At 40.6% G+C, this 13,633-nt stretch overlaps 1 protein-coding gene and 1 non-coding gene across 3 annotated transcripts; one reads left to right on the top strand and one right to left on the bottom strand.

Moving 5' to 3' along the window:
• Positions 1-3,055: 3,055 nt before the first annotated feature.
• LOC117721116 (small nucleolar RNA SNORA17) lies at positions 3,056-3,186 on the bottom strand. Its single transcript, XR_004608386.1, has one exon. It is a non-coding gene; the product is annotated as a small nucleolar RNA SNORA17 (small nucleolar RNA).
• A 1,028-nt stretch (positions 3,187-4,214) lies between these two features.
• LOC117720992 (olfactory receptor-like protein OLF3) lies at positions 4,215-9,457 on the top strand. Of its 2 annotated transcripts, none has more exons than XM_076913435.1 (2): positions 4,215-4,288; positions 6,017-9,457. In XM_076913435.1, exon 2 carries the CDS (start codon positions 6,556-6,558, stop codon positions 7,492-7,494), a length of 939 nt encoding a protein of 312 aa, XP_076769550.1. In that variant the 5' UTR covers positions 4,215-4,288; positions 6,017-6,555; the 3' UTR covers positions 7,495-9,457. The 2 variants fall into 2 exon arrangements, with proteins under 2 accessions (XP_076769550.1, XP_076769549.1); XM_076913434.1 differs by having other exon boundaries at positions 4,256-4,288; positions 5,977-9,457.
• Positions 9,458-13,633: the final 4,176 nt, after the last annotated feature.

Genomic DNA, 13,633 nt, shown 5'->3' with positions numbered 1-13,633 from the left:
CATAGTTGATGGGGGTTTAATTAGCAAAATCATGTCTTGGAAAAATGGCACAAGTAGTCATAGTTAGACATGACTTAAGATGCAATGCAGCAATTCTTTTTAACAGTTTATTGGTTCTTTGTGAATCTCACATCATGCACCCCAATCCCACTCATCTCCCTCTCCCCTCATAGCCTTCCTTTTCCCTTGCAACCTCCCCCTCAACCGAGTAAAATAAAATCTTATTGTGGAAGCTGTAATATGTCAAAGCCTGTCCCACAGTTTTCCCTTTAGTCTACACTTCTTTGATTACAAATGTTTATTGCAGTGACTTATTGGTATGGTATGAGCCCTCTGGCTTCTGCTACTCTATTGATATTCAACCTCACTGGACCTCTCAGATATCATGTTGTTGCCCTGAGAAATGGAGATACTGTAATTTTGGATCTGTAAGACTGGCCCCTTTATGCACTCAAGCAATTTATCGATGAAGTAGATGTTGAGGTTGGGCCAATTCAAAGCCCTGAATCTGGGCCTGAGAGATATTTGAGCTGGTCAGACCAAAGACTTTCCTGTTCTCAGGCCATCTCAGCAGAAGCTCCCACTACCAGGGCCAGCTTTACCCTGATGCCCAGGCGAGGTGCAAGACCTGTGGGGCAGAGGACCGTGAAAGGGTAGCATGGTTTCTGGTCAAGCACTGGCTAGAGATGACCAGAGACCCAACAGGTATCCCTGCTAGAGACGGCATGCATTTCACCACGCTCCCAGACTTCAGGCTCCTGATATGAGGCCGAAGACCTCCATTGATCTGTACATTTCTGTCACGTAGGGCAACGTCCCTACCAGCCCCTTCACAGATAGAGGGCTCGACTATAGGCCTCAGAGTCTCAAGAGATCTCCATATTAATGAGATACCTAAAGGCCAGAGGGCATAGCCAATTAAGCCTTCCTTCCCAGACCCTCCTCTCTGCAAAATGTATTTAACCTTAGGCCCGCCCTGAAAGCAGGGGGGTACAGCAACATCTACTTTCTGCCATGACAATAAACCTTGGACAATAAATCATGGACTTCTTCGTGTCTCTGGGGTTCGTAGTGGAGACCGTAGAGTGGGCCTTCAACCAATGAGCCACCACCTCCCACAGGAAGACTTCTCTATGTTCCATCCAACTTAAGCAAGCTAGCCAAGCCAGCCATGACCCAGCCAAGTCTCACTACTCTGCGGGGTCTCACTGGAGTTTCTCCCCCTTGTTTCTCTTAGCTGCGGGTTGGTCCAGCTCATATGCCCCTGTCTCAACTCTTCCACAGCTCCAGTGGCACCTGGGAGCCCAGGGGTCTGAGACCAGTCGATCCCTAAACGCCTTCTTGCCCAAGGGTCCCCATCCAAGAGCTCTGCCCCTGTGGGACCTCAGATTGAGATCTCCCCATGCCTAGAGCAGAGTTCTGCGACTTTTACACTGTGGAGTGAACTCAGTCAGATTCCCACGCTTCTGCCCTCTGAGCTGCGGTTCCAGCTACCTAGGGTGGCAGACACACAGGAACCACAACTGAGCCCAACAGGACCCACGCCCACCCACGTGTGAGCTACAGCCCCACACAGGACTCACTCTCCTGAGTATTGCAGCCGGAGGGACATGACTAGCTTTCGTTACTGCAATAGGTAGCATGATGAGGGATGAGGGAGGGGAGGAGGGTGCCTCTCCCTGGTCCATGCTACTGCCCATAGGTAGACAATAGGTGGGGATACCTCTCTCACATTCATACCCTCAGGGCAGGCTCTCCTGCAGCTCCCACATCCAGGCTCAGCTCTCCTGTGCTTCTGTAGTGAGGTGCAGGGCTTGCACTCATACTGTAGCAGGTGAGGGTCAGGGACACCTCTCCCTGATGAGCTCTGATGAACTCAGGACCAGCTTGCCTGCCTGCCATTGGTGGCAAGGGGTGAGGATGGGCCATCTCTTTCTCACCCATGTAAATAAGTAGCAGACAAGTTGTGGGGCCAGCTCTTACATGCTTATACTCTCGACACCAGTTCATCCGAGACCCCACCATCAGAATCAGCTCTTCTGTGCTGCCCAGGTGAGGCACAGGGCCTGCTCTCCTGAGTGCTGCAGCTAGAGAGGGGCAGGGATAGTTCTCCTGTTCTTTCCTGCCTGCTTTAGGTAGTGAGGGGGAGGGGATAGAAGGAGAAGGGCATCTCTTTCTTGTCCATGCATGCCATTGCACTGGAGATGAGTGATAGGGCCGGGTCTTTCCCAATCATATCCTTGGGGCCAGCATACCTGCAACTCCAGCAATGTGCGGCTCCTCTCCCCAGTACTGCAACTGTCTAAGAACGGGTTCAACTCTCCTGCTTTTATGCCCCCAGGGTCAACACTCCTCCAGTGCCCAGGTGAAAGTGGGGCCAATTCTACACAGCCCTCAAACTTCGACATGTCCCCCGGCGATTACCTTGACCAGTGATGTCTTCCTGGACTTCTGTGGTAACAAATCCCTGATTCAGAGCCACGGACCCAGATGTGGTCCCTGATTGCAGCACAAGCCAACACTGGCTACTCACATTAGACTGTTTCTCATTACCCACAAGTCTCCAGTTCTACCTCACTGCATTGTTCCCACACCCATCTGTTTCTGTTTCTCTTCCATTTCTTTACCATTTACTTGCTTCTTTTAGAGCACCTGGGGTCTTTGAGTGTCAGGGTTCATCTCAGGAGTGGTCTCAGGAGTGCTATGTCCTGCTCCTGCATCATGTTGCCTGGCAGTGGTCATCTCGGACATGGTCTTCTCTTCCAAGCCTGCACAGCACCCAACTGATGGCTGTCTCAGGCTAGCTTCCTGTCCAGACTCCATGGCTTGTCCAGACTCATGGTTATCTAGAACTCGGTTCTCACTCCATCCTCCCAAGTGGCTCTGTGTGGGAGTCATCTGTCTTGGGTTCACCTGTGGCCCTCAGTCCCTAGCAGCGCTTCTTGTTTCAGACTGGTCCCAGAGGCCATCAGGGCCTGCCCAGCACCAGGCTAGCTTCCTGTCCAAGCTCCCTGGTGCAGGAATAATGGTTGTCTCAGGCTTACTGTTTTCAGGGAATGTTAGGATGCTAATCATTTAGATATTCATAGGTGAGAATATTGAACATAGACATATTCCTCTCCTCTCTGCCACCTACCGATGCACATGTGACACACCCGCCACGTCTGTTTTAATTCTTTTTTTACTTAAAGTTTGTTTTGTTTAAAATATTTAGTTTTATGAGTGTTTGTTTGTAGCTACCCATGTATACCACGTGCATACAGTGCCTATGGAGGTCATAAGAGAGAGCTGAGTACCTTGGGACTGAAGTTATATAGATAGCTGTCAGCTGCCATGTGTATGCTGGAAATGAAACCCAGATTTTCTGGAAGAGAAGTCAGTGCTTTTAACCAGTGGGCCACTGGCCATCTCTCTAGCGCCCAATGCAGTAATTTTAACACTACATGATTAAAGTGGGGAGATACATGGGAAACACACACACATATTCTCTCTCTCTCTCTCTCTCTCTCTCTCTGTCTCTCTCTCTCTCTCTGTGTATGTGTTTCTGTGTGTCTGTCTGTCTTTAATTCAGCATTGCTTTTTATAGTGAGTAGTAAATTTCTGGATATTTGTAGAACACAAAGGTAGACTTCTAGATTTAATAAAAAGAAAATAAGTCCATAGTGTCTGTTTAAAAAAGAAGTCTTTCGGTAGTAGCTCTAAAGGGGTAAAAATCCTTCAGAATGTTTTCATTGGTTATGAAGAAAATATTGGAAAGTGTGTCCTACAGAACTGAATTGTCATGGTACAGGACACATTGCCTGAATGTGTCTTACGTGACTGGACATACTGGGTTAAACATTCAAGTCATAAGGATGTTAGCTCATTATTTAAAGGAAGGGGAAACAACAAAGTCCTTAAAGTGCACCTTTAACAAAATCAGAGGCATGCCTCCAGGGGGAAATGGGACTTTGGATTCTCTTGTTCCACTTAGTGAAGTCTAAATTGCCATTTGCAAGTCTCAAATGTAAATTAGAAATCAAGGACCAGAATGACAGAAAAAAAAAAAAAAAATTCCAAGTAGAGGGGCAAAGTTGAGTTGCTTGGATTTTTGCTTTGTTTTTGTTTTTAGTTTTTTTTTTTTTAAGACAGAGAAAAAAAAAAAAAAAAAAAAACTAAAGTAGCAGAAGCCTCATAATTGGCCTATAGAGATTTTATCTCTGAGGAGTGAAGTTCCTTCTTAAAAGTTCCACCTCCCCAGAAGCCCTCATCTGCACCTGGACAATGGCAGACTCCTTCTCAGAGATGAGTGAGTATAGATGGGACCAGTGGCATGAAGCCAGTGTCTCAGTCCCACACAACTGAAGCCAGGGCCTCTCTGTGAAGCCACACAGCCTCTCTTTGCTTGCTGAAAGCCTCTGGCAGGTGGACTGAAACTGGTTACTAAAGAGCTACAGGTTAAGTTCTTATGTCCTACTCCGGGAAGAAAAGAGATTTTGTGTACCCAAACTGAGAAACAAGTCCTTTCAGATATGTCTGAGACCACCAGGCATACGACTTTGATCATTTACACAGAAAACGGTAGACTCTGCTGTCCTAGGATGTGTTGAGATCTGGGGCGAAAAGGGAAAACAGGTTAAAGACTGTTCTGCTTTATACATGAAAAAGAGGAATAGCTTCGGAGGAAGGAAAGATGGAGTTTCATTCCTCGTAAGATGTTCTTAGCAAAAAACAGAGACATGATAATATACTGACTATAACAGTGCCTGAGGACTTGTGGCGAAGGGTGCCAGCACAGGTTTGAGACACCCCAATATTCTAGTGATTCTCTAGAGGCTGCTTTATCTGAAGAATGCACTCCATGTTTTGTAGTTGTAGTGGCAGAGCGTATCCGTACATGTGTGGACATAACAAAGTGGAGAGGAGAATAACTTAGGCCAGCAGATAACCAAGAGGGAGATAAGTGTGTATGTGCTTCACGTTTCCTTCTGAAAAGGTTGAGTAAAATGAGACATGGAAAAGGTTTTGCTCAGTTCATGAGGCTTTTGGAAACCACTGGTGTATTTAGTGAAGTGTAAACACAAGGTTACTAAGAGCTCCTAAGGGCATTTCTAAACCCAGAATCCTTAAGGCTTCAGAAATACATCATCAAGATTAGAAGTTTTGGGGAGGTATCAAGCCAGTTACATTCTTATCTTTTGATTGCCTCAGTTACAGTCAAAAGAGAACAGGAAAAGCTTGAGAGAAGACAGGTTTCTGAGGCACTAGAACACCTGCTTGTTTTAGAAGAAAATAAATAAAGGAGCTGGGTATCCTGGAGAATGCCCACAATCATCTCTGGTTATACAGAGATTACACAAAAGGGAGTTTGACTCTATCCTCAGATATACAAATTTTATACACACACACATACACACACACACAACTATATATGTGTACACATTAGTGTGTGTGTGTGTTGTCTGCTTACCATCTGTAATAAGGTAATGTCACAAAATATAAGAATCATAATGTGTGCCAATTGTGCTCATGACAGTGAGTGTGGTGATCTGCAGATAAGTTTGAGAAATTTAACTTGGAAATGCCCATGGGCTTTTGCATAGGAACCCCGTATCTGTGAATAAATTAAGTCTGACTAAGCATTATTGTGTGATAGGTATACATAACTATCAGTGAAAGAGAGAGAGAGAGAGAGAGAGAGAGAGAGAGAGAGAGAGAGAGAGGTGAAGAGGGAGAGAAGGAAGAAAGGGAGGTTAAGAAGCAGGTGTAATCAACAGTTATATCAATAAGCTAATTCAGGTGAGTTATTGTCCATCTCTTCCTGATTAGCCTCTGAACCCTGCCTTTTAGTGACAAAACATAAACTCAATCAGGAGAAAATACTGCTAGATTTCCATGGTCTCATGGTTGTAAATAGTATCTGTGGTAGGTATTGATTATTACACTTAGGAGAGACTCTAGCTAACGCTCCTCTGAATTTGACTTGTATCTTCACAGATACAGTCTACAGTAAACCCCTTCTTTGCTACTCTTTCAGAAGAAGAACGTAACACTGGGGATCATTCCTTTGCATACTCTTAGCCTCAGAGACAATCATCTGAAGATTTTAAAGATGAAACATGGTCACATAGATTTCACTTTTAAAACCTTACTGACTCTGATGGAGTTTTTGACATTTTCTCGCAACTCAAAAAATCTATTTACACTTTCTATTTTCTAAATTGAAACTCAAAGTCCCTGAGTAGACAAAGATAAAAATTGAACATCATATTTTTATAGCTGGAAGAATTCAGTGATAAAAAGGTAAATTAATAGAAGAGTGTTCATAGTTGTTACGTTATCTCACTGTGGGTTCTGGGATAGTAATAAGAGGAAACAGGGCTTCAACAAAATCGAAACTCATTGGCTAAAAATTGGATTTAGAGAAGAGAGTGAAGCTTAATGTCACACGTTCTAATTGAGACATCCAAGCATTTTAGTCAGTGCTTCACTTAAGGGAGGCTCTCAGAAGAGTTTTGGCACCGAGCAATATTTTATCTATTGATAAATAACTTGAGCTTGGTTCTCAGGAAGCTAATGGGCAAAGAAAACCAGACATGGGTGAGTGAATTCTTGCTGCTGGGGTTGTCAAGTGACTGGAGGACTCAGGTCTCCTTGTTTGCACTGTTCCTGGCCATGTACTTGCTGACTGTTCTGGGGAACCTACTCATCATTCTTCTCATCACGATGGACAACAAGCTCCATACACCCATGTACTTCTTCCTCAGCATCCTGTCATTTGTGGACATCTGTTACACCAACAGCACTGTCCCCCAGATGCTCGTCCACTTCCTGTCAGCCAGGAAGTCCGTCCCATTTTACAGTTGTGTGCTACAGCTGTATATCTCCCTAGCAATGGGCAGCACAGAGTTCTTCTTGCTAGGTGCCATGGCCTATGACCGCTACGTGGCAGTGTGCTACCCTCTGCACTACATGGTCATCATGAATGGAGGGCTGTGCCTGGGGTTGGCTTCAGCCTGTCTGACTGCTGGTCTCACAAATTCACTAATGCAGACACTCATGATCTTCCAATTACCCTTCTGTCATCAGGTCATCAATCACTTTGCCTGTGAGATGTTGGCAGTGCTGAGGCTGAGTTGTGTGGACATCTCCCTCAACAAGGTCATGGTAGCCATCTCAGGATTTCTGGTGATCATGCTTCCTTGTATCCTGGTGCTATTTTCCTATGCTCACATTGTTGCTGCCATTCTACGCATTCGCTCTTCCCAGGGACGACGCAAAGCCTTTGGGACTTGTGCCTCCCACCTCACAGTGGTTTCTATGTGCTTTGGAACAGCCATCTTTACATACATGAGACCTGTGGGCAGATCCTCAGCAGGACAGGAGAAGATGGTTGCTCTCTTCTACGCTGTTGTGACTCCAATGCTCAATCCCCTCATCTACAGCTTGAGGAACAATGACGTGATTGGAGCTTTGAAAAGAACTTTGGAGAAGCTCAAGGAAAGAAATAGATGAAAATAATTCTTTTTTTCTAATAGTCCAAAGGAAAAACCCCACACTTTAAATAAATAGGAATTAATGAATATGCACTTACTTCTTAAATTTTCTGCTAAAATGAATTATACTTTTGTAACCAATTATAGTTTTAACTATGCACTGATAAGTAAAAAAAAAAAAAAAAAAAAAAAAAAAAAAAAAAGCAAATAAAATCCTTTATGGTTGGGCTAGATTTTGGCTCTATTCACCAAGTAGACTGGAAGCTTCTTGGACAAAAGGCTATATAGACTTTACCACATGTGTTTCCTGAACATTAGAAATGATATTGCCTTCCGACTAGTTTCATAATTCATCATTTAACACTTTAAAAAAATATTTTAGTTGTATTTTCTGAACATTTATGAAGGGGATTTTTGTTCGGTTTTAGGGTATTGCACAAATAAGTTGTTTATTAAAGTCTTAGGGAAAAAGTTAATATAAAATCCCTCCTTTAAAGGAGTTAATAGAAACTGGGGGAGACTGGGAGAGAGGGAGTCAGTTTTCTCTAAGAGTGCAGCCCCTGGTAAGAGATACACATTCCAGGAGAGGCCACACATTTAAGAATAAATGGGCAGCACAAATTGGACTCGATTATGATAAAAAGAAAAGACAGCAAGAAGTCGTTTGGGTAAAAAGGGGTCTAGATCTGGGAGGAGTTAAGGGAGGGTGCATATGATCCAAACACTGCAAACAATTCTCAACGAACTAATAAAAACAATATTTCAGTTGCATGGTTAATAGTTAAGACGCCTCAGTTCTAGAGACATTTCCTTTTGTACAAGCCTTTAGTTAATTATTAGGAATTAACAAATGTTTTTCTTGCATTCTTTATTTTTGTTTCCCTCTTGCCATTTGGAGAATTATTGTAATGTGTCTACTGTAGTACATATATCGATATATACACACACACACATATATATACATATGTATGTATATATATATATATATATATATATATAATGTATATATACACACACACACATACACACACACACATATCATTCTATACTTTAGTTTTCCTACACTTAGCTTTATATTTTACAACTTACACATAGTTCTAGTCAAATACTATAACTATTTAGACTAACCCATAGATTTTTTTAAACGTTCCAGCTCTTTTTCTTGGTGATATCACTCGACTAACTCTGTGACATTATTCACTTAAGCCCTTACATAAAAATCTGTTTGGGGCACACATGTAGTTGTCAAGTTGCTTGAGCCTGGATACTGCTGTCCAGAACAGGATTTATGTCAACACTCTTGCTTGGTACACAAATGTTCTTTATAACATGCTCAACCTCACTGATGCTAGCCATGATTAGAACTTAAAAGAATTATTACTAGCTGCCCCCTCCCTTGGAAGTTTGCATGGCTCCTCCAAACATCAGGAGAGCCAGTTTTCAGGGAGGAGACATTTGAGTCAGTTCAAGATGGGCGCTTCTAAGACCTGTGTCTGGAGTATGTGGTACCTTCAGTAAAAGACTCTTATCTTCAGGTTATGAAGGCAACCAAATGCAAAAGCAATAACCTTTATAATTTTGGAGTGTCTTTCTTTCCCCTGACCAACAACTTCAATGGTTGTTTCACATTTCTTCCCCAGACAAAGAGCTACACATGGTCAATGCCTGCTGAGAGAGGGAAGGTCAGTATCCTCAAGAGACAAAGTCATGCATAGGTTGTCCAGTATCAACTTGTCAGCCCTGGACACATGTACACACTATAAAATCTAAATGGAATCAGTAGATTATATACACTTACTCACACACATTATATACATACATATATCTATGTATATACATGTAATTATATTACTTTAAGAACAGATCATGAATTTGGGAAGGATGAACGTGGGATAAGGTAGAGGGTGAAGAAGAAAGGAAAGTTATGTACATTTGGTGCTCATGTATGATGTTCTTAAAGAATAAATATTCTAAACTCAAAACATAGTTACTTATTTATGTGTAAGTATGAATAACTACATGTATGTCTGTGTACCATATGCATGCTTGATAGCCACAGTGACCAGAAGAGAACATTGTATCCCCTGGGAATTTGGATAGAGGTAGTATTGAGCAGCCTTGTGATAGCTGCAAACTGAACCTGAGACTTCTGTAAAAGCAGACAGTGCTCTAATCTACTGAACCAATTCTCCAGCCTTTTGTTTTGAACTTTTATAATTCCAAATAGCATTAAGTTATTTTAATTTTTACTACTAATCAACAATCAGTATATTACTTTTACACTCTGAAAATGATCTATGACCTAGAGCATGATTCCATGCCTACATATTTTAAGATAACTAAGATACTGATAAACATCATTAACAATAAAATCTAAGATGGTAGGTATCCTAGAATAATAAAATCAATAGTGTTTTTATACTCTTCTATCAATGAACTGAAAATACTAATAAAGAATCCCATTTACAACAATAACATGAACGAAGAAACAATTCTTATGACACAGGTATGAAACTACAGTGAGAAAACACTAACTTCAAGAAAAACATCAAATAAGATACAACCAAAATGGAGAAGTATTTGTTTTGGATAAAGAACAGTTAATACTTTAAAAGTCAGATTTTCACAAATGTTTATTTAAACTCAAGGCAATGGCAATCCTAATGCTGTGTATATGCATGTGTGTGAGAATGTGTGTGTGTGTGTGTGTATACATGTATATGGGTATGCATGTGGAGCTAGAGGACAAGTTTGGGGAGCTGATTCTCTTCATCCACCTCATTTCAACAGGCTCTCTATCCATCACTCTGAATACTTCAGGCTTTCTGGTCCATGAGATTCCATGAGATGCTCTGTCTATCTTCCAGCTCTGTGTAGAAGGACTTGGGTTACAGGTGCAAGCTGCTACATCTGCTTTCTGTGGGTTCCAGGATCAAGCTTCAGTTTTCAGTCTTGTGGGGGAAAACATTGTTTTCTGGGTGATCTTACTGCTCCCAGAAATTTTTAAAAGCTATACAAATTTAGCTGATTTTAAATCTTTTATGAAAGGAAAAGTATTGCCGATACAAAACACAGTTCTCAAATAATATGGAAGGACAGATAATTTATTCTTCAACTAAATATGAGTGACCATGGACCAGGAACATAAATTTAGGTTAGGCTAAATAACAGGTTCCAATGTGGAAACTATTTCATGAAATTGTACAGTTATAGATAAGAAAAAAGTCATAAATCAAAGCACTTTAAAATATATTTGTGAAAACGTCAGGTGCATAGGTTACAACAAACTGGCAAAGTCTGCCTTACAGGTTTGTGCTATTCTAAAATATCTCTTGGACTGATGAAAGCTAGTGGTCTGATAATAAAATCTAAACCCAAACCTATTAGCCATAAAGATGCTAGGGCAGATCCAGGAGTATGCAATGAATCTCTCTTAGGCAAGTTGAAGTAAAGAAAATAATTTGAATCTGGATGAGCAATATTCTAGAGCTCCACAATTATGTTACTTTTTTAAACAAAAATTTTATTCATTAAGAATTTCATATGATGTATTTTAAGTATATTTGTGTCTTTCCCCCTGCTCCTCCTATAGATACCCTCACCATCCTCCCAATTTTAACACTCAACTTTGAGGTTTCTTCTTTTTTCCCCATTGAGTCCAGTGTATTTTTTCCTTGCTATCCTTGGGTGTGGTACCTGCCCTAATGTGTAGTCAATCTATTATAGAGAAAAAAATGTAGTGTACTCCCAGAAACTATCAAATATCATCAGCTCCTCATCTAACTGTAGGACTTCATGTCCACCTTTCTCCATCTACACTAGTATCTCGTCTAGCTGAAGCTTCTGCAGGTATTGTGCATGCTGTCACAACACTGAGTTCATATGTGTTATTACCCTGTTGTGTCTAAAACAACGTTTACTTGAGTTTAGCCACAACCCCTGGTTCTTATAATCTCCCTACTCTCTCTTCCATGATGATCCCAGGGCCTTGGCGGGAGGTGTATAGTAAACATGTTTCATTCAGAGCTGAATATTTCAAAGTTTCTTTGTATGTTGACCAGTTAAGAGTTTCTATGATAACTGCTGTCAATGGCAAGGAGATTCTCTGATAAAGAGTGAGAGAGGCACTGATCTATTGGTTAAGCAATAATTTATTATGGATCATTTTAATACTGTATTTATTTAGTAGAATAATAGTAGTAGGTTGGTTTTCATTTAGGTCTATGACATGTCTAGCCATAAGTTTTTAGTATCTTTAACAGTGTCAAGTATGGGTTACATCTCATGAAATGGACCTTAGAACCAGAAAAATAGTTGGTTATTCACATTATATCTATGCCATTACTGTGCCAATGGGCTTGTTTTACCAGGCCTGTGATTATTCTAGAGATGAAAGAGAGGATTAGTTTTCTCCTCTGGAAGCAGATATGGCACATGCCAGCACTATGACAGCTAGCCAATAGAGATAAAGTTTCCATATGCATACTAACTTGATTTCTTCATGTTCTGTGACTCAAGTATGTTGTATATTTAGCAACAGAGTCTTAGTATCAAGTTCTAGAGGATAGTCAAGAGAAATGCAATGGTCTATGGTGCTTGGGTTCTATGTGACTTCATTACACAACAAAGAGGCTATCCATTCCTGTTACTGAGATTTTCCTTTGCTGGTATGAGGTGTATAGTTAGAATATTGTCTCTCCATATAGAGTAACTCCACTAAACGACATTTGTATATGTATACGTGTATATTTTAGGAAGCCTCAGTAGTAGTACCTTGTCCTAAAAATCTTTTAAGAGGCCTTTCGTGTAAGTTATCCCAACCCATATTCCCACTTTTACCCTTCATTCCCATCTGAAACACTCTAATCAGCCATTCATCCTTATAGTATTGTTAGCACAGGTATTGCTTTTCTCTGGGAACTTCGGATGCCATTATTAAACAAGAATCATGAACAGTTTTTGTTCATGAAAAAAAGGTTTAAATAAAAAGTAGCATATTGAGCATATCCCCCCCACATCTCTCCCTTATTCTTGTTCTCCTTTGTGCCTCTTATCCTTTAGATAGTTTTATTTACACATTTTATAACTATATACATCCATGATATTATGTATTTGTCTGAACTCTAGGAGCTACACATGATCAAAAACACACATTTGTCTTTTTGTTACTGGCCTTTAAGGCTAGTTTACTAGTATGGTAATTTCCTATCTCATCTACTTCCTGCAAATGGTTAGGACATTTAATGGGTAAAAACGTATATTCTACATACATATCATATTCTTCTTGTCCATGTCTTTGTTGATGAACACCTAGGTTAATTCCATAGCTCAGTGACTGTGTATGTGCTACAATAAACATTGATGTACAAGTTTCTCTGTGATATGTTGATTTGGATTCTCTCACAAAAATACCCAGGAGTGATGCATCTATGTCATGTAGAATGTCTCTAGATAATATTTTGAGAAACCTCCAGTTTTATAAGTGCATTATCACACATTCCTATCACCAGGGTGTTAAAATTACCTCTCTGTCCAATCATAGCCAATATTTGGCATATATTTTTAATGATTGTTATTATAACTAGGATGAGTTATCAAAATAGGGTTTCAAAATAGTTTGGGTCTGATTTTTCTGATGAACAGTGAAGTTGACTGGTTTTTGTATATTCCTGGCTATTTGTATCCAATCTTGTGAAAACTATTTTAATTACATCAGCTGATTTATTGGTTACATTTTTTGATTTCTTGTTTAGTCTTTTAATTCTTTGTATAGTCTCATTGTTAATCCTATATGCAATATATAGCAATTAATTATGTTTAATTCCACTTTGTAAACTCTCATTTTACTTGGATAATGGCTTGCCTTTCTGTATGGAAGTTTTGTAATTTTTCATGGGGCCTCTTTTGTCATCTGATGACCTCCAGTGTGACTGAAGTATTTCCTTTTGCGTCCACTAAATTTTGGGAAAAGAATAAGAGATGAGACAATAAATTCACATAATAAGGAGAATTATAAGTAAGTTGAAAGTACTTTAGGAGAGATGTCAAAGATACTTTGGACGTACAAAGATCTTTTTCTCAACCCCACCCTCACATCTCTTTTCTTTCTCTTTGGCTCCTATCCTTCCTTCTCTTTCATGGCCCTGGGCTGACTGACA

The sequence above is a fragment of the Arvicanthis niloticus genome, chromosome 15 (genome assembly GCF_011762505.2).
Source record: "Arvicanthis niloticus isolate mArvNil1 chromosome 15, mArvNil1.pat.X, whole genome shotgun sequence".
Taxonomy (NCBI): domain Eukaryota; kingdom Metazoa; phylum Chordata; class Mammalia; order Rodentia; family Muridae; genus Arvicanthis; species Arvicanthis niloticus.
This window is presented reverse-complemented; position numbering and strand designations above follow the sequence as displayed.

What these genes read in the sequence shown, in the direction of transcription:
- LOC117720992 (XM_076913435.1), top strand. Translation starts at nt 6,556, where the DNA reads ATGGGCAAAGAAAACCAGACATGGGTGAGTGAATTCTTGCTGCTGGGG.